The sequence below is a fragment of the Grampus griseus genome, assembly GCF_964374135.1.
Source record: "Grampus griseus genome assembly, chromosome: 3".
Lineage (NCBI taxonomy): Eukaryota > Metazoa > Chordata > Mammalia > Artiodactyla > Delphinidae > Grampus > Grampus griseus.
In genome coordinates, this window is record NC_139019.1 from 169,404,046 (window position 1) to 169,424,632 (window position 20,587).

Genomic DNA, 20,587 nt, shown 5'->3' on the forward strand with positions numbered 1-20,587 from the left:
GCTACTGCCGCGGCCGCAGCGCTCGTATTTGGCGGGAACCGCGGCGACCCCCGCGGCCCACGCGCGGATTGGGTGAGGCCGAGTCACGTGACGGTCCTCCTCGGGAAGAGAGGAGCTCCGGGAGCATCCTCGCGAGAGCCGAGGCTTCCATTGCTCCCATGGCTCCCCTATTGATATTCCCGCGGTGGGCGGGGCTTCTTCTCGGCCGCCTGTCGTTGGCAGGGAGCAGGCGCCCTGCGATTGGTGGTGGGTGGTGTCAAGTTGAGGGCCAGACACTGTGATTGGCTGAGCTCGTGGGATACGTCTCTGGGAGGAGGGAGGGTCAGGCTCTACGTCATGACGAAACGCTTTACGTAGGGCGCCGGTGACAACCTGAAGCTGCAATTGAGCTGAAGACTAAAATTTTTTTTATCCTAATGGGACGTAGGCCGAATACAGCCACAGCAATTTAAAATTATAAATTATTTTTATATTAACAATAAAAATAAAATTAATTAAATAAACTCTGCGCATCGCTTCAGAAGCATTTGAGAGGCAGTAAATATATTCAGAGGGAATGAATGAAATGGATATTTCTGGTTTAATCCTCAGGGTTTTGCACATGCTGTTTCCTCGCCTGGAACACTCTTTCCGCAGCTCTTTTCCTGGTTGATTTCTACCTAACTTTCAGATCTTAGATTGAAACCCCAGAGGAGCCTTTCCTCCCCATCCCCCAACAAGATGAAGTTCCTACAACAACACTGTTCTTTTTCTTGGAGCAATTACAGCTTGTGTTTATTTATTAGCGTGTTATTGGTTAATGAATTCATTTCTGTTTTTGTCATTAGCTCCATGAGGGCAGGAATCGTTTATCACAGTATCCCCAGGACCTACCCATGACAACCATTAGTAGGTACCCAATAAATATTTGAGTGAATACATAAATATCATTTAATTGAACTGTGTGATCATGTAAGTTAAAAGCCTCACACGGAACAGAAACCTTCAGAGTCAGCCTGCAAGCCTTAGGACAAGTTTTCTTCAGCACCAATTGAACCTCTCAAGCAGAGCAGAAGTGAGGAGAGAAGAGTGAAATTTAGCCCAATTTTGGAATTCTATTTATCCTGTAGATTGGATAATTAAATCAGTAGAATTGGTTGGAAATAATGTGGAAAATAGGAAATTTGAGGACATCGCTTTGGGCAAGTCATGTCTTACTCAAGGCCTCAGTTTCCTCATCTGAACCATTAGGATGTTTTCCCTTCCTTCTCTGACATTCTGGCATCTGAAATGATTTAGACCAGTGGATTACCATTCAGGGTGCCCATCAGAATCACAGAGGAGATTTTTCAAACTATTCATAATAGCCCCATCAGGATCTTGGGGAAAGACGTTGGGGCATGCGTATTCTAAAGCAATCCTCTGATCTAGTCCTTCTGTTGAGGCACCTGTAAACTTCCAGCAATCCTCTGCTTTACAAAATCACTCAACTCTGTCAGATATTTCAGCACTGAAGTTGCAAGCACTTTAGCTCTAGTCACGTTATTGTTCTTTTTCTGATCGGTAGTCAGACACGTTATCCATTGTGCAACTGGCCCCCACCCTGTTTTTTTGGACTCATTTACTCATTTCGATTCATTATTAATTTCCAATTCATTCAATAGAAATAACAATTGATGAAAAAATCAATATCGGTAAACATGTATCAATCTGGGAAGGCTTCCTGGAGGAGGTGACATTCCAAATAGAGTTATTTTTTATGCACAAGGGACAGGGGAAAGATTGGGGAAGAATGTGCATGAGAGGAATAATGTTAGCAAAATCCATAGGCAACAGGGACCATGGGTTATAGAAGACGAAGAGAGCCGAAGTTAGACAAGGTGATGGGGCCAAATTATACAAGCTTTGTAGTCCATGTTAAGAAATTGGGAGAGTATGCTAAGGCCAGTAGATGGACTTTAAACAGGGGACTGATGTGATCTGAATTGTGTTATAGAAGCATCATTCTGGCTGTCTTGTAGAAGATGAATTGGAGGGGAGAACCTGAAGGTGGGCACACCAGAGAGGAGGGTGGTGGAATGGTCTGATCAGGGCAGAAGACAGTTGGGGCAGTGGAAAGGAGTTATAAGTGATAGCCTGATGTCTGACTTGGGCAACTGAATGGACGAACACGGGGCCGAACGAGATGGTGGTGGAAGACCACAGAAGAATTGGGTATAGCTGAGATTACCGAACAGGTATCCGAAGATTTGTAAACCCAGCCTCTGGAGTTCTACCTGCCCCTTCGCCTCCCCAATCTCTGCAAAAAGGTGTTAAGCGCCTTTCCTAAGACGTCAGGCCCACCTCCGGGACTCGAGGGGTCGCTGCAGCCGCCACAGCCCCTCTAGGTTCTCCCCGGTCCACTCACTGGGCTAGGCGGCCGCTCCATCCGCAGGCGGAGTACGCGTGCGCTCCCTGGCCGGCAGGGGGCGCGCGTGCGCAGACGGGGCCGTGGAGGGGGGGGGCGCGCGTGCGCGCGGCGGAGGCCGGCACCGGAAGTGTGTGGTTGCCATGTAATATCCTGGCCGCGCGGGCGCGCGAGGAGCTGAGGCGGCGCCGGGGCGGGCGCGGAGCTGGCTGGAGGGCGGCGGAGGCGGTGCCGTAGGGGCCCGCTGAGGCGCGCGGGGTTTGGCGGCGCCCGGAAGCCTGTCGCTTGCGCGGTCCCTCCGGTTCGCTGAGTCCGCGCGGGAGGCCCGACGGCGGGAGGCAGCATGTCGGTAGCGGGGCTGAAGAAGCAGTTCTACAAGGCGAGCCAGGTGAGCGGAGGCCGAGGCGGGGGGCGAGCTCCGGGCCCCAGGATGCTTGGAGGGGGTCCCGGCCAGGCCCTGACTCGGGAGGGAGCCGTGGGTACTGAGGGGGCGGCGTTGGCACTCGTCCCCTGCCGGGTGGGGACAACCTAGGAGGGGCGGGGGTCTGCGTGCGAGGTGGCCCAGACCCTCCCCGCCATGTGGGCTCCAGTCTCTTCGAGACGGGTGGGCAGACGCTTTAGAGGCGCGTAGGTGCACCCAGAGGTTGGCCCCGGACGTGGACCCCTCTCCTCCCGTCCTTCCCTCTGAAAGGGCGGGCGGGCGGCGGGGGCTGTGGGGGGGCAGGGAGAGAAGGGGAGGAAGCAGTCCCGAGCTTGTCGACACAGGACTCTTGCTAGAGAACCCAGGGTCAGGGAAATTTTGTGTCTAGAACAATTCTTTTTTTTCTTTTTTTTTTTTTTAAAGATAACAAACGAAAAAACCTTTTCAGTGGGCCCGGTACAAAGTTGAACGGGTAGAGTGAAAAGTCAGTTTCCCACTTCAGTCCCTCAGGCATCCAGTCCCTCTCTCCAGAGACAGGGACTGTCACCAGTTACCAAAGAGAAGGGTATGCCTCTCCTTTAAAAACACACACGTAGCGGTAACATCGTCTACACAGAACCGTGTAATTGATGTTTTTCATTAAATGTGTCTCGGAGATCGCACTAGAGCCAGAATTATCACCTTGGGTCATTCTCTGTTGTGGCCCTCCTGGGCACTGTGGGGCGTTGAGCAGCATCCCTGGCCCCTACCCAGTCGATACCAGGAGCTCCCCCCACCGACCACGGATGTCTCCGGATGCTGCTAAATGTCCTTAGGGGAAAACCCCTCTCCCTTCCCCCTCCCCCAGAGCTACTCCTAGAGCCTCTTGTATCTTTTTAATGGGTATGTGGCATTCCATTCCATGAAGTCTGTCATAATTTATTTAATTAGTTGTCCATCGATGGACGTTTAGGTTGTTTCCAGTAGTTTTCTGCTGCAAACGATACTATCGTGAATAGCCAGTGAATATCTCTGCTCACAGGTGGGATTGGATTTAAAGGATAAATTCCCAGAAGTGGAATGCAGAATCCAAGAATATAAGTGTTCTACTTTGACAGATAGAATAGGTGTTTTGGAAAGTCACCTTTCCAAAACATCCAGACATGTCCAAGCATCCAGACATCAAGTCTCCCCCTCCCAACGGTGCTGTGTCAGGCCCCATTGCTCACGAGTCTGGTGAAAGCTGAGTGGATCCACTCTTCAGAAAACTGGGCGAATGCAAAATTCAGTTTATAATTTCAGATCCAAGAAGTCCCAGATCCCTTGATCCTATGAGAACCTTAGATCTGGAGTTTGTGTGGATAGACTCCAGGAAGGAGCGAGCAACAGTAGTAGGAGTTGTTTGGCCCGCGCTGGCAAACCAGACTCTGCCCACAATTTGGAGAGGTCCAGTGGGAGGGAAGAGAGATGAGTCCCCAGTAATACACAGCTGGGACCTTTTGCCCTTTGAGGGGGAGAACTAATGACCCTAGTAGTTGTCTAGGGCTAAAGATATTTGGGGTCTATCTCTAGACTCCAGGCCAAACCCTGGAGGAAGAGAGGTTTAATCCAGAGGGATTCTAGGATTGTTGCTGAGAGTACAGCCCTTTGCCCCAGCAGGATGGAATTAAGTGAGCTGGCCCTGGGTTAGACCTTGCCCAGCAGGCCTCAGACCCCACCCCCGCACACTTGACCAGAGCACCTTGGAGGGCTGCTCACTATCTTGGGCCCTGATGTAGCCCCTCTCGCAGGAACTGTGGGTCTCGGAAGAATTCCTGGGCCACTTTGTTCCTTCATATAGACAGGTCTCTGGAAGCCCTCCACGCCCCGCCCCCAGCCATGAGGGCCCGTGCTGGTGGCCCATGCTGTCCCCAGCAGATACGCTGTGCCGGAGGAACTAGCTGGGCCTCAGGCCATCCACCGGAGCCTTTCCTCTCAGGGAAAGAAGGTTGGCCTGCATTCAGACCTGCGGGGAGTGCTTGGAAATCTGGAAAGCTCAGAGCAGTGCAAGCTGGTGGTGCGGATCAATTTATTATCTCGATATTCTGAGGCCCAGTCCCAAAGAATTGGTGCGACACGTCCTCCTCTGAGAGCTGTCGTCTTGGCCTCCTGACCGATTCCATGTTGAGTTGTCCTCTCAAGAATCACCCTGGCTGTGTTCCATTCCCTTCTGCAATAGTTTCCATAGACCTCTGCTGTTTATCTGGATGTGTCCACTTCTTTGTGTATTACTTTACTTTTTTTTTTTTAATATGTAAATTTATTTATTTATTTATGTGGCTGCGTTGGGTCTTCGTTGCTGTGCGTGGGCTCTCTAGTTGCGGCGAGCGGGGGCTACTCTTAGTTTGCAGTGCACAGGCTTCTCATTGCGGTGGCTTCTCTTGTTGCGGAGCACGGGCTCTAGGCATGCGGGCCTCAGTAGTTGAGGCTCACGGGCTCTAGAGTGCAGGATCAGTAGTTGTGGCACAGGGCTTAGTTGCTCTGTGGTATGTGGAATCTTCCCGGACCAGGGCTCGAACCCGTGTTCCCTGCATTGGCAGGCGGATTCTTAACTGCTCTGCCATCAGGGAAGCCCTGTGTTTCTTTTCTTGATCTTATGAACACCTCTTTCAAGTAGGGTCATCTGTGTCAGGTAACATTCTTGTTAAGTCATAATAATATATATTGAGTTTTCACTGCGTGAACAGGTGATATTCTTTAAACCAGTCGGTCTCAATTGGTCTCACTTATCTGGCCTAAGGGTAAACACTGTCCCCTTTTTACACAAAAGGATTTGGGGGCATTTGTCTTCCTGTAGGACAGTAGTTCTCAACCAGGGCCAGTTCTACCCTCCAGAGGACATTGGCAATGTCTGGAGGCATCTTGGGTTGTCACAACACGGTGGTAATTAATTATATTACAGCGCACTGGGCGGCCCTGCACAACCAAGAGTCACCTGGCTCTGACGTCAACTGTGCTGAGGTTGAGAAACACTGTTTTATGGTTTGAAAAAAGTGAGGATAATTTTACCCAAACAGAAGAACAACAAAAAATCCTTCCTGGGCATTCTTCTGGCAGCTGCCTGCTTTTTCTAATTCTCGAAATGCAGATAACCACATATACGCAGATGGACACGTGCGTAAAATTCAGCATCCAGACACCAAGTCTTCCCCTCCCAAGTCCTCAGGAAAACCCCAGAGTGTTTTTTGGCATCTGGCATTTTTAAGAAGGTACAAGCTTGCATTGGTGCCTCTCAATTAGGGGCAACTAACCCTCCCCTCTCCCACCCTGTGCACCACCCAAGGGACATTTGGCAACGTCTGAGACAGTGGCACGCCTTGGGGAGAGGGTGCTACTGGCACCGAGTAGGTAATGGCTGGGGATGGTTGTTAAGCATCCTACAACATACAAGACAGTCTTCTACACGACAGAGAATTATCTGGCCCTGCATAAGAGAAGCGCCAACGTTTCTGTAGCAAGAAACCCTACTTTGAAACTGGTTCTTGATTTCCAAGGCTTGTAAGAGCATCATTTCTAAATTGAGAAATAGAAGCCAGGTGGATGTGTGAGAGAGAGCTGGGAATAGAGAAGCTGGGTTTCTCGAAGGTGAGGCTGTGATGTTAATGAAAAGTTTCTACCTCCTTGGTGACACTGGTAACAAACCAGGTCCCAGTGTCTGGCAGTATACTGGCAAATTCCACACCAGTTCATCCCTGGTGAAAACTTTCAGGTCTCAAATAAAATCGGTTTGAGCTTGAGCGGGAAGTTTGTGGGTTTTTACTTCTTAATAGGAACTGGCCACCTGAGCTGAGGAAAGTTGAATGTATGGAGTGAAGCAGCCAAAGAAATGGGCGTCTGTCTCAGGCCCATGGTTTTGGTCCCGTCTGGCCTCGCTGTGTAATGCCACTCAATAGCCCTCTGGTACTCATGCACACCTAGAATCTGGGGAGATGCTTTTATGAGCCTTTCTGAGGAACTGAGGTGGGTAGAGGAACCCAGTAGTGAGATCTAGGCTCAAAAGTTCACTTGTCATTGTGGTGTGTTTGGGTGACATTAATTTCCAGGCCTAACCTTCTAACTGGTTTCCTGATAATTCTTGTGGCTGGGCTATGTGGAGATTTGAGAGTGTAACTAGGGGTAGATCTGGCAGTTGCCTGGAATGCTGGCCTGATTTTTTTTTTTTTTTTTTTTGCCTGAAAGAAGGGAGAGAGTTTAAACTGAAAGATTGGTTCCGTCCGAGCTAGGAGGGAAATTCATGACCGTCATATCCCGTAGCTTTGACGTTTGTTGGATACTCGCTAGGCTCCGGGTTTGTGTCTAGGAGGAAAGATCGAGCTTCCTGGGAAAGGCATGGGGTGGGGGTATGACGGGGGGCCCAGGACCCCAACGTGTTGGAGTAAGCAGTAGCCGGGGGAATGTCCGATGTCCCCAGATACTGCCTGCTCTGACCTTTTTTTTTTTTTTGGCTGCATCAGGTCTTAGTTGTGGCACACGGGGTCTTCGCTGAGGCGTGCAGGATCTTCCACTGCGGCGCGGGCTCCTCTCTAGTTGTGGCATGTGGGCTTTCTCCCTCTAGTTGTGGCACGAGGGCTCCAGAGCCCGTGGGCTCTGTAGTTGCGGCACGCCGGCTCTCTCACTGAAGCACGTGAGCTCAGTAGTTCTGGTGCACGGGCTTGGTTGTCCCGTGGCACGTCTTAGTTCCCCGACCAGGGATCGAACCTGTGTCCCCTGCATTGGAAGGAGAATTCTTTACCACTGGGCCACCAGGGAAGTCCCTCTGACCTATTTTTTAAACTTCATTTTATGGGATCATGCTTTTGATTTCCCAGTAAAGTTCTTGGCCTGCTAAGTAGTGGACATGGAGTGATCTTAGGATACAAAAATCTGGAATTTGTAACCCCTTAGTCTCAGCACGAATCAAAGTGTGGAACCTGTGAGCCGGGAGCGACAGGTGTCAGGCGAGATCTGGTGGTGGGGGTGGTCCCTGGCCCAGACCCTTGAGCTGAGCAGCTGCAGGCTAACCTCCGGAAGACCTTCTGCCTCGGGACAGCAGACCTGGGAAGGGCCTTTGGCCATTGCCATGTCCATGTGCGATGGGAACTGGGTTAAGTCCACTCTTACAGGAAGCCACTCTGCTGACTCATTTTGTAGGAAGACCCTTGACCTAGCGGTGTCCCTGTGGGACCTTGGACAGAGATGATCCTGTCCTGCTCCATCAGTATTCCGTCCCCAGCTTGCTGGGTGGAGTAACCAGCCCTGTGTTTTAGGCTGCACTGTGGAGCTACAGAAGAGATTTGAGACTGCCCTTCCCGAAGGGAGCCAAGGGGCCTCTTTAAACTCCACCACTTCCCAGGCCTGTCTGTAAAACCAGGTTAACCCGACCTCCTGGGCAGGACCCGCTGTTTGCAATCAGGGAGGCGCCCTGTAACCAAGCAGCATCCTGCATACTCTTGTTATTAACATACCAGGACCAAGGGGTCATCATATTCTGTTTCTGCTGCCCGTGACGGCGGTACATCAGACCTGAAGTTCACCTCTGACTCAGAATCCTGTGTGTAGTAAAGAGCAGTTTATCAAAGAGGGCCCGTGGGAGCTACTCGCCCTGCTTATCTGGGTATGTTTTGAGGCAAAGCTGTAGGATACTTAATTATATTCCGTGTGCCACTTAATAACAGCCTCTGTTTGGTTTCAGAAATTGAAGGCTGTCACAGTTTTGCGACCCCAGAACTGTCACTGACTTAGCAAGTGAAGTAAGGAAATGGTGCTATTTACCCACCCACCACCCATCCACCCAGCCTCCCTCCGGAGCCAACATCCAAGCAAGCGCTTAGTGCCTTTGGGGGCCTGAGCTCTCCGCCCGCCCGTTAAGTGTCCATCTGGGCATCTCTTTGCTTCTTTCCTCAGAAGACAAACTGACAGGCTTTGACCGGGCCCCTCAGGCCTGCCATTTGCCTCTGGTGTGCGTGTCCCATGGCCTTTGACCCTGGGATGTGGGCCACAGTTAGTTCTGCCCTGGCCTCTGTCTCAGCCCTCTCCACTTTGTTGCCAGTATTTTGAAACGGATCCAATCTGGGGAAAGTTAGTTTTTAATTTGGGGCGTGCAGCCAACTTCTTCCGTAGGATTTCAGAGGCATCTGCACATTTTGACACTGCAGGGCTGCCGTGGGCCGCGGAGTGGCAGAGGAAAGTCAGATTGTCTTCTATTTCTGGTTTTCGAGGTCACGGCGGGGGGTGGGGTGACGTTTCTGAGGTTTAAGGAGGGTTTGATGCTGGAGCCTTCCAGCCACTGGAGGGGTGAGCAGGCCTATTGAGGCATCTTTACCCCCTGTGCTCAAACCGTCCTGGCTTTTAAGTGCCTGGGGAAGTGTCAGGGGCGATTTTTTCTGGTTCTTTTTAAAAGCTGTCCCTGGAAAGCTGAGGAAGGGTGTATCAGACTGTGGAGCAGCCGGTTCCTCTCTTCTCCCCTCCTCTCTGCACCCCCCTCCTTCCTCCTCCTCTTCTCCTTCTTTCTCTTCCCCACCCCCCCACCCAAACTTTTTCTCTCCCCGCCCCTCTCCCCAGGGCTGGATTTGCAGCCACTTCTCTCGAGCACTGCAGTTCGGGTCCAATTCTGCTCATTTCCTGTTAAGCAGTAACCAGGGCTCCACAAACTCAGGCTCTCAGAGGATGGCCTCGTCTTCCTTTTCCACTCAGCTCCTAGAAAAACCTGCTGACTGGGCCCGAGAGGGGGGTCACGCGGAGACTCCCAACCACAGCAGGAAAATAGATGTGCGATTTCCTCTGAAGGACCTGACTCAGCATCAGCCGTGGCCGCCCTGGGAAGAGCCGCTGCCTGGATGCTCAGATTTCCGCACCTGGGCATTAAACCCCTCCAGCGGTACCACGCCCGCCCGGGCTGTCACGGCCCAGTGACGTGAGCTGCCCCCCGGGAGGGGGTGGGCGGTGAGGAGGACAGTGGGTCACTGTCCCAGGAACTCAGTAAAGGTTAGCTGGACGGAGTTTGCCCCACATCGTAGGTCATGAGAGCGCAAAAGCGGGGCGGCCGTGTGGGCGCACCTAGAGAAGACAGGGCTGGGGTCTGCTGAGGGGAGCGTCCCCCGCCGACCTGGGGTGCGGTTCCAGCTCCAACCTGGCATTCAGAACCTTCTGGAGCCCCCGCCCTGGTCGCGGCTTTCAATCCCACCCTCCCCCTCGCAGCCAGCACGCCCCAGTCCAACAGGTCTGCTCAGGCTCATACCTTCCCTCCTCCTTCCCCACCCCAGCCCAGGTCTCCCTGTCCACTTCCTGTTTGCCCTCAGAGCCCTGCGTGTATCTTCCTGTATCCTTGCCATCTCCTGGGTCCCCCTCCCAAAAATATTTCTCCACCCTCCCTGGTGGTCTCCTGCCCACGTGCCACACACCCAGCACATCCTCACACCCAGTGTGCTTTTCTTCTCATTGGGTGTGAGCTCCTGAGGGAGCAGGCTTGCCTGGCGGCTGGTGACAGGCCCGGGTCCCCACGGGTTGTGGCTTGCTGGCCAAGTAGTCAGAAATGGTGGACTCCTTCTCAGAGCGGGAATGGGGCTGTCCGGTGCCAGTGGCGGTGCCCATGCGAAGCCAGGTGGCTGGCAAGGCCGTGGAGGCCTCGGTCAGGAACAGGTCCGACTGGTTTAAAGAATAAGAAATCAAAGCTTAGAGGTTGTTCCTTTGGCTTAGGATCTGTCTTGAGGGCTCCAGGCCGAGGGACCGGCGCTTGACTGGGCCAGAGTGGCCCAACCTGTGTCACGGGCAGTCTCTGTCATTTCAACCCCGCAGCCAGGCCTGAACTTAACTGGAGGTGCCCAGCCTGCTGGGAAAAGGAGTTCCCTGGCTCCACTTTCCCCAGGCCCCACCACTCTGGCCTCAGAAGCCTGCTCTCTGCCCCTGGACTTCTGACCTCTTAGACTTGACCGGCGTTAGCCCGGGTCCTGTGTGCAGCCCCTCCCTGGCTTCCACACCTGGCCGCCCTTCTGCCTCTTCTCCTGTGTCCTGAGTCAGCTGGCCAGCTCTCTCACGCCCTCCTCTGCCTTGCCCCGTTGGTTCCCCCTGTGGGCTTGCCACCCTGCCTCTGGGCCTTCTCCCTCCAGGACCTGAGGGACCTCCCTGGCACCTGCCACTGCTCGTGCACCTGTCCTCCAGATCTTTGTCCCCAGTCATGGCACTCCCAGCCACCCTCTAGATGGTGGTCCCTGCCCGTCTGGCTGGTACTGGAAATGCAACAAGCTCGTAGGCCCAGTGCACCTGAGGCCAGCCTCCTCACCTGCGGGCCCTAACTTTCCCTGTCCACACCCTGGGGCCCAGGGAGCCCCGCCACCTTCCCCGAGGTGCTGTGTCCATCACACCAGCTCCTGGGCCTGCAGTAAATACCTGGAACCAACCACCTAGCCTGTGACTAGAATCAGTTAGTTAACTTGACTTTCAAATAGACTCACTTTTTAAATTTATTTTAAAAGGGATCTTGATGTTATTTCTTACTCTAAGTCATAGTAACTGGATCACAAGATACAACAGAAACAAAGCAGTGTAGTTGATTCCTCCTGGATTCCTTACCTCGGAGGCTGGGGTCTGGTCCCTCTTTTTTTTTTTTTTTTTTTTGCGGTACACAGGCCTCTCACTGCTGTGGCCCCTCCCGTTGAGGAGCACAGGCTCTGGACACGCAGGCCCAGTGGCCATGGCTCACGGGCCCAGCTGCTCCGTGGCATGTGGGATCTTCCCGGACTGGGGCACGAACCCGTGTCCCCTGCATCGGCAGGCGGACTCTCAACCACTGCGCCACCAGAGAAGCCCTGGTCCCTCTTATTAAAGAGTCGCTGAAACAATAAGTGCCCACAAGGGACTTCTTGGCCATCCAGTGGTTATGACTCTGCACTTTCACTGAAGGGGGGCATGGGTTCGATCCCTGCTCAGGGAACTAAGATTCCACACGCCACGTGGCATGGCCAAAAAATAAAAAGCCAAAAAAAAAATTAAAAAAAAAAAAGTGCCCACTGGAAAGTTTTTCCTTGCCAGAACGAGGGGTACTGAAAGAGCGTCGCGGTGGGAATAACTTTCTCACTTGTCCCTGGGTTACCTCTTCTCTTGTCACCCCCTCCCCTGCCCCTCATCGTCTTCCCGTGGAGCCAGGAAATCCTGCAGACTTGAATTAAGGCTCAGAAGAGAGAGCTTTGGGGTGAGGGTGCATTTCCCAAGTGCCTGGGGAGAGGCCCGACAGTAAGTGGCACCGTTCAGTCTGTGTGTTTAGTCCCCCGACACCACCTTGGCCGATAATTCAGATGTCTTTGGCCAGCACACCTCAATCCAGTCCCACTTTCTCTAAAGTGGAGCAGCTGACTGATGGTTTTTCCTCTGTCATTTTGGGTCTCGGCCCCAGGAGTGAGAGGAGACTTAGGACGCCCCCGGGGAAGGAAACTGGGAACTTTATCACTCCCGAGGTCCCCTCCTCATCTTCTGCCAGCTGCCTCCCCAGGATGAGGCCCCTCGGCTGCCTCTGGGCAGGCACGCAGGCAGGCAGGCAGGTGTCCATCAGCTTGATGGCCTCAGGTCATCAGAGCCGTGATTGTCTGAAGTCGGGCGGGCAGCCCTGGCCCTTCAGGGTCAGCCTTTGTCCAGAAGAGGGCGGCGAGCGCACGGGGACAAGGGCGGGATTTCTCCGTCCCCTAACCCTAACCTCCTGGCCTAGGGTTGTCCTTTATCTCCTCTCCCTGGGGTGTTTCCTCCAAGGTTGAGAATCCTTGCTGTCCCACCAAGTCAGCATTTCACCCTTGAGGAGTCTTGGAGCTGCTGCAGCTCCCCACTGATTGCCCCAATACAGTTGTGTGTGCTGCCCTCAGAGGTTGGCTCTGAGGTTTGTCTTTTGCCCCCAGGCTTGATGCGTTTACTTCACGGCTGAGAAGCCTTAGGTGTTTCTCCTGGGCTCTCTTGGAAGTTCCACATCACCATTCCTTTCCTGCCAGTGGACTCAAGGGTAGCTGAGCACTCTCTCCGCTTTGCTTCAGAGTATCCCATGCCCTTGGCCTCGGCCCAGGGTGGGCAGGAGGCACCGGTCGGCCAAGTCCCTCTGCCGCCTCCAGACTGTCAGGATTGGGAGGCTTCTGTGGGAAGTTGTGCAGATGGGGGCGCATTGGGGACCCGGGAGTCCAGGTGTGCTGGTTCCGGGGAGTGGGGAGGAGGACCTTTTGCCCGGTCTCAGTCCAGGCGTCCTCTCAGCTCTCAGCAGAGCCTGGAGGAGAGTCCACCGCCGTCTAGGGGAGTTTGCACTCAGCTAGTTCCCCACACCAGGCAGTGCCAGTGTGTCGTAAAGGGCACGTCCCTTTTCAGGCACTTGAGTTTGTGTTAAAATGTCTCATCTGTAGAGAGGTGAAGAATGGCCAGCCGTTAGCCAAGCGCCCACAAGAGCTTGAGTAAACACGAGCAGCACAGTTAGAGTCGAGGGCCCCTCCCCGATACATCACTGCACACGAATCTACCGCTAAAAAGTCTGCAGCTTTGTTTTGCAAGTTTACACCTCTTAAAAATGGTGTCACATGGCAGCTTTTTTGGCCTGCTCTTTTCGCTCAGCACCGCTGGGGCGCTTCGTCCACACTGAGCGTGTGGCTCGAGTTTTTTGCTTCCACAGCTCCCTGCTGTCCTTTGTGTGCGGACAGCGACTTGTCCTCCCTCCGCTGGCAGTGGGCATTTAGGACGTTGCCGCGTTTTTGCTCTTGGCGTCACAGTGAGCGGTCACATGGATGTCCCCGCAGGCAAGGTCCAAGTGTTTCTCTAAACTCCTGCCCATTTAATGTGACGGTGTAGGTTTTTGAGCAGGACCAGCCTGGAGAACATCACCACCTCTTCTGTTCGCATGACCCCGGAGTCTTGATCAAAGCTGCTGGGGGTCCTGCGTCGGGGCCCTTGTCAGGGGTGATCTTTCTGCTAGGCTCCATGGTACCGCCTGAGCCAGGAAACTGGGTGCGTGGGGCGGGGGCTCCTCAGGCACAGGGTCCGCTTGGTGGGGGCACAAGCCAGGGGGAGGACCCAGGGAGACCCACCTGATGAAATTGGGCCCACCTGGTCATCCAGGGCGATCGCTTCCACCTCCCGGTCCGTGCCTCTGTTTAAAGAAACCTTATTTAATATACATTACTGATTCATTAGCATTGGATGCACAGCCAGCAGCACCTGAACTCACCATCGGTCCGTCATTGTTGGCGGGCTTGTGTTTGCGGTTTCACCTTACTTGCCGAAATGTGTTTGTAACCCCCCCCATCAGGACTTGGGGCACCTTCGCAGGTATTCGTGAACATGCCCAGAGTGACAGAAATTTTTGAGTCTCCCAACACGTTCATTCCCACTGAGGCAGAACAAGACTGTAAACCAGCATCCTTTCCACGGCTTGTTTAGTGATGCGTGTTTGTACCTTTGTGCTTCTTGCGGGTGTTTTCGCTCTTGGTCCCAAGCATGGAGCTGAAGTGCTGGCTAGTGTCCCAGGCACAGGAAGGCTGTGACGTGCTCACAGAGCACGTGTGAGATGAGCTCCGCTCAGGCGAGATCAGGTACTGCTGGCCGTGCGTCCAGTGCTAATGAATCAGCAGTGTATATTACATCATTTTTCTTTCTTCTTTTTTTTAAAATATTTATTTATTTATTTATTTGGCTGTACCGGGTCTTAGTTGCGGCATGTGGTATCTTTAGTTGCGGCATGTGGGCTCTTAGTTGTGGCATGCATGTGGGATCTAGTTCCCTGACCAGAGATCAAACCCAGGCCCCCTGCATTGGGAGCTCGGAGTCTTAACCACTGTGCCACCAGGGAAGTCCCTAAATAAGGTTTCTTTAAACAGAAACACACATAACATGAAGTTACAGGTGATGAGTTGTGACCAGAGGCTCACAGGAGCCTAACCCCTGCGTGTCCCCAGAGCAGTGGCTCAGTATTTACTAGTGCGGCGTCTGGGCGACTTTATAGCACAGAACCACTGTGAGTAACGAGAGCTGACTATTCCCGTGGCAGGCAGAACACCACCCCCCTACCCTCCACCAAGGTGTCCCTGCCATTATCTGGAACCTGTGAATGTGTGACCTTGGCAGAAGGGACTTTGCTGGTGAGATTAAGGGCATGGACCCGGAGGTGGAACCGATGACCAGGTGGGCCCAATTTCATCATAATGGCCCTTAAAAGTGGAACCTCTCCCTGCCTAGTCAGAGGGAGACAGGACCATGGAGGAGAGAACCAGAGGGCAGGTGGCACAATAGGCCCACCTCGCTGGCTGTGAAGACGGAGGACGAGGCCACAAGCCAAGGAGTGCGGCCGCCTCTAGGAGCGGAAAAGGCGGGAAAGCTCTAGAGCTCCCAGAAAGGGACATAGCCCTGCCAACACCTTGGTCTTCGCTGGGGAGAGCCATGTTGGACTTAAGACCTCCTTCAGATTTTTGTGCGGCTTAGGAAACGTGTTTTGAGTCACTGAGTTTGTGGTAATTCGTTACAGCAGCTGTAGGAAACTCTTACAGGTCCCTGCTGTCTTAAAGCTTTGTCTGGATAAAGGTTTTCAGCTCAGCATTGAAGAGTGTGTGTGTGCGCGTGCACGCATGCATGCGCATGTACACACGAGCACGTGTGTTTCATCCTCCCTTAGCTCTCACCTCCAACTTAACGGCTGGGGTCAAAGAGGAAATAGGAGCGATTTGCTTTGCCAAGCTGATGGATGGGTGCTGTGGGAAGAGCGGGCCTCCCACCGAGCCATCTTCGTTTTAGTGCTCCATGGAAGTCATCCCCTGGTTCTTGGAATCCCACCTTGGTGACTTACGAGCTAGTGGACTGATAGGGAATCCTCCATCGTCAACTTGAAAACCGGCTCTGTGTTCAGGTTTTATGCAAAGAGCGCTGTGGCCCGTCTAAACCTCTGGGAAATGCCACAGTGGGATTTCGACCCGCATCACTTCCCATCCACTGTAGAAAGAGGTCGGCAGTTCTCGAGCCTGATAGCGTGCCTTTCTTCCCATCACGGACACTAGAGGCTCGTGCCAGGCAGCCTTCACTAATCACTCCCACACCTGCAAAGGGGACGCTTCAGAATCACATTCTGGGAGTTGGTTTCCAAGCCGGCCCTTAGCGCCTCTGTCCTCTGCATTGGTGCAGACCCCGCGTCCTCCGTCTCTGCCTTTCCTCATGTCATGTCCTTTTCTCCCATCCTTCAAAGCCAAGTCCAGGGACATCTTGTAACTCCTACCTCGTTCCCTCCCCACAAGGAGGAAGGGGCTCCTTATCTTAGGTCCTTAAGGTAGTGCCGTTTTTGTGTGAGCTTGTAGTATCTATCTCTTTTTCCCTCTACTATACCTGGCACATATAAATATCTGTTGAATGAATAAGGGCAACCTTCTCAAGTGGGGAGCTGGCCTGCTGACTTTGACCCCAGACATTCAGCCCCATCCTGCTCTGATGGAGCAGGTAAGCTCAGGGCAGGAGAGTGTCCCAGACACGCACAGTGGCTGAGCGATTGAAATAGGGCAGATACGGTGACACAGGGTCCTATGACACGCGCCCTGTACGGAGAAACCAGGGATGACTCACGAGGAGGTGACCTGGACCCTGGCTTTGAATGTGGACACGGGAGGGAGAAGGGAGAGGAGGATGCAGATTGTCCCCAGCAGGCAGCAGAGCGAAGCCCCCAGTGCTGGGGCTTCCGGGTCACTGGCCTGCCCTACTGTGTTCTTGTTCCTTGTCCGGGAGTCCGGACACCGCCTGTCTGTGGGCTCAGTCCTTCTAGGGGAGCAGAGGTTGGCCTGGGTGCGGGGGGAGGCCCTGGCTACTAGACCATCATCATCAGATGGAGAGAGATTTGAATATGCTTACGGCTCCTAGCTCAGCAAGTGGCAGCACCAGACACGTCACACGGTGACAGCGGAGAAGCAAGGACGAGGGCAGGGCTGCTTTACTCCTGGAAAAATCAACATAAAAAGGCATTGCTGAGGGAATTCCCTGGCGGTCCAGTGGTTGAGAATCTGCCTTCCACTGCAGGGGACGCGGGTTCCATCCCTGGCCGGGGAACTAAGATCTCACAGGCTGCAGGGCAACTAAACCTGCATGCCACAACTAGAGAAGCCCGTGCGCCACAACTAGAGAAAAGCCTCGCAGTGAAGAGCCTGTGCACACAATGGAGACCCAGCGACCTGTGTCATCACGGGTCGTCATCAGCACCCAGTTTTACAGTTGAGGAAACAGAGGCTCAGAGGGGTCCACATTCTTGTTAAGTGACAGTGCGGTGACAGAGCCGGATCCAGTCCCCATGCTGTGGTCCACACCCCCACTGCTCCCCTGCGACCCCAGCCCTGCCTCAGGACCTCTTGGGCAAACCCTTGTTTTGGCCTGTTACTGACACACCTGACTGGCAGTGTTCTCCCCTGGGCTCCTAAGGGCGAGGTCTGCGTTATCTCAGCAAATACTGATTGCCCATCACCTATTGGGCGTCAGGCCCCCTGCTGCTCTACTAGCCCCATCACAGCAGCTGGCAGCCAACGGGAAGTCAGTGTTTGGGGACAGGGTGCGTTTGGGTGGGGAGGCAAGGCTCTCCCAGGAGCTGTTGCTGGAATGAAGGTGAGCTGTGGCGGAGGAGACGGCCCCTGAGAACTGCTCTTCTCTGTCTGTGATCTAGGGCGGGGTCCCTGGGAACCCCTCAGTCGGGTGCTCACCCACCACTGGGGCAGTTACAGGCAGTAACATCAGGGAGCGTGTGCGCCAGGCCTGATGTGCGTCCTGAGAAGGAGAAGGCCCACCCCCTCTGCCACTGCAGGATGGATGGCAGCCGGGGACAGGAGCGGCGGCTCTGGTGCCCACCTGGCCCCAGCAGGCCCCTGTTGATCTCCTCATCTGTGTGCTGAGATTCCTTCCAGTTCAGGGTTTCCAGGACTGACTCTACAGGTTAGAAGGGCAGGTGCCCCTGGACAAATAGGGTGGGGGTCAGGAAGAGGAGCGGCCGTGCAGGGTGACAGGGTGCCGGCATCTAACACGTGGCCTAGTGTCGCAGTGCCCGTCACTAAACTTCAGAGGGGCTGGTCCGCTGTGCCGAGAGGGGCTGATGGCGTCACCTCCTCTGGCTTGCCGTGTGCTGTCCTGGGATCATGACCCACCCGGGTGCTTCTGGTAGCCACGCCTGAAGAAACTGGTCTCAGTGGCCCTGAGTCACCTGGTGTCGCCGCCCTGGAGTGACAGGCGAGCCGTGGAGCCAGGTGAGGGTATGTTCCTCAGCGCCCACTCAGAGCTTCTTCCTGGAGCTCTCTCGGAGGAGCGCCCAGGCCGAGCTCTGCCCTCCCCGAGAGGTTGCCCCCGATGATCCTTGGAGAACCTAGATGTGCGGCCCCTACGGCTCCAGCCCGGCCCATTTGGGGGCCATTTCCCTCTAGCCTTCAGAGCCTGCTTGCTTGTCAGCCTTCCTTTCCCGTGTCCTGTCCTCCCAAACTGCAGGCACGTGCCTTTCACAGGGAGCGCGGTCCTCTGGATGCAAGCCAGCCTGGGCCCAGCTTGCTCAGATTTTGTTCCTTTGCAAACTTTCCCTTCACCTTCTGGTGAGGGGGCCAGCTGTGGGCAGACCCTGGGTGGAGAGTGGGGAATTAGACTGGCAGCCCCCAGGCAGAGTGCCGCCTAACTTGAACTTCCCATAAGCGACGCAAAGGAAAGTTGGGGATTCAGGGGTAGGGGGTGCTGTCATCCGGCCGGCTCCTGGGTCCGCAGCCCTCCCAGTGCTTAGCCACTATGGAATGGCGCCATGAGGTCAGACCCCTGTGAGGTCGTTCCTTCCTCCCATGGGGCGCTAAGTATCGACTAAGCACTTTCTAGTCTCAGACACCGTTCCGAGTGCAGGTACAGCAGTGCTGGGGTCACTCACTTGGAGTTCACAGTCCAGTGGGAAGAGGGCTGTAAACAAAAAAGAGGGGCTTGAGAGAAGGATGAGTGACGGGTGGGTCAGGGGGAGGGGGGAACCAGATGGACAGGACCCAACCACGGGAAAGTCTGGGGCAGAAGGGACAGCAGGGCAGAGGCTCTGACGTGGGGTGAGGTGGGTGCCTTTGTGGAGCCTGGTCCAAGGTGAGGTCCAGAGGGGGCGGGGGTTCTGGCCTCAATGGAGGAGGTGCCATTAGTGTGCTGGGAGAGGTGGCCAGTGGCCAGGTCACTCCCACCTGGGTAAGGAGGCGGGTGATGGAGAATCAGGAGGGCTTCCTCGAAGAGGTGGCTTCACATTAGTTAAGTGTCTCAGAATGGAAGTGGTAGTAGAGATGGGGGGATAGCATCTGTGTTCTAAGGAGGTCGGGGCCCTGGGCTTTTAGATCGTTCTGTCACCTTAGCTTGGTGCTGTTGGGGTACACGTGGCCCTCCGTGAGACTCGTGACCTGGTGCCTACAGCCTCTTATGTAGTAGGCTGTGGTGATGGTGTTGGATACAGGGTCTGTTCCGGTGCTTTCTGGAGGCCGCACAGCTGTGCGCCTCGCAGGGTTTCCAAGTCCCGTTTCCTGTCTCTTCCTGAAGGGCTGCTCTTGCGTCAGCTCTGCCATTGACAAAAGGTGAGTTTGCAGGACACCTCATTTACTCTCCTGTGGGGACAGAAGTTTGCTGTGCTGCCCTGAGAGGGGATTTGCGGGCGGTAGCTCCCCAACCGCACAGCCTGGCACAGCACGCGGTCAGTGGTGCGGAGCCGGCGCGGCAGGACTCGGGAATTTATTACCTCATTTGTTTGTGGATTGGGTGTTTCTTTTTATGAGTTTTCATCTGAAATTGATTTTCCTGGTTGTGTGACATGCAGCCTTCCTGCCTTGTCCCCGAGATGAGAAATTAAAATGCATGAGGCCGGTTTATACCCAGGCTTCTCAGCTCTGGCAAGAGTTCCAGATGAGATTTGTTCCTAAGAGATGAGCCTCAAGCAATTGCTGGCCTCTCGGTCGTTGGGTAAAAACCCTCGGCACAGCCTGGGGTGCCGGCTGGGATCAGGCCCCCCTGAGAGCCCCTGTTCAGCGGGCTTGTTCCCTCCCTGTGTCCTGGAGGAGGCAAAGTCCTGAGCCCACACCCCAGTCTGCCGCCCAGATTCCTCAGCCAGGCCCTGAGGCTTTGGCCCTCACCTCCCCCGATAACATTTGGGGCAGGGCCCGTCTGCTTCTCCCCCACATGAGCTGCATCATGTCCTGCGCAGGGGTCTGTGTGTGACTGGTGTCCTCCTCCCTGAGCAGCTCCCGGTCCGGGGTGCCACTGGTATTCATAGAAAGCTCTGTGCTATTCCAGGGGCTGTGGCCTCATGCCACCCTGGAGTGGTGGGTATCGTGTGAGAGACTGGAGTTCCAGAAGGCTCAGGGCAGAGTCGGCCCTCCAACGCACGCCTTCCGCCTCCAGGCCCGTGCACTTGGTGTGGTGTAGGGTGTCATCCTGGGTGGTTGTCCCCCACTGTCACTGTCCAGGAACAGCTGTGGTCCTCTTGACCGCCTGCTCCCAGGGGCTGCGATGTGGCCTCACACTTGCTGGGACGCTTCCCCAGCCAAGCGGGAGGGGCGGGATTTGCGGCCGGATCCTGAGGGCTGGGCCTTGTATCCACAGCACCCTGACTGCCCTGGCCAGTCTTTGAAAATGAGGAAGCAATGCAGGGAGATGCAGGGCAGCCTCCAGAGCAAGGTGGTTTAAGACTTTGGGCACCCAGTTACCCCTCCTGTATGGCTTGGTCTCACACACACACTACACTACACTACACTGCCTGGCCCTGGGAAAGGCGGGTCACCTCCTGGGGTGTTAGTTGCTCCATTTATAAGGTGGAGATA

General features: G+C 54.5%; 1 protein-coding gene across 1 annotated transcript in view; it reads left to right on the forward strand.

The window, feature by feature from the left end:
- Positions 1 to 2,560: 2,560 nt before the first annotated feature.
- Positions 2,561 to 20,587, forward strand: part of SH3GL1 (SH3 domain containing GRB2 like 1, endophilin A2) — a 32,191-nt gene continuing 14,164 nt past the window's right edge. Inside the window, exon 1 of the mRNA XM_082650660.1 lies at positions 2,561 to 2,774. Within this exon, the coding sequence (XP_082506786.1) occupies positions 2,730 to 2,774 (45 nt within the window). The 5' untranslated portion in view covers positions 2,561 to 2,729. The remainder of the gene's footprint in view (positions 2,775 to 20,587) is intronic.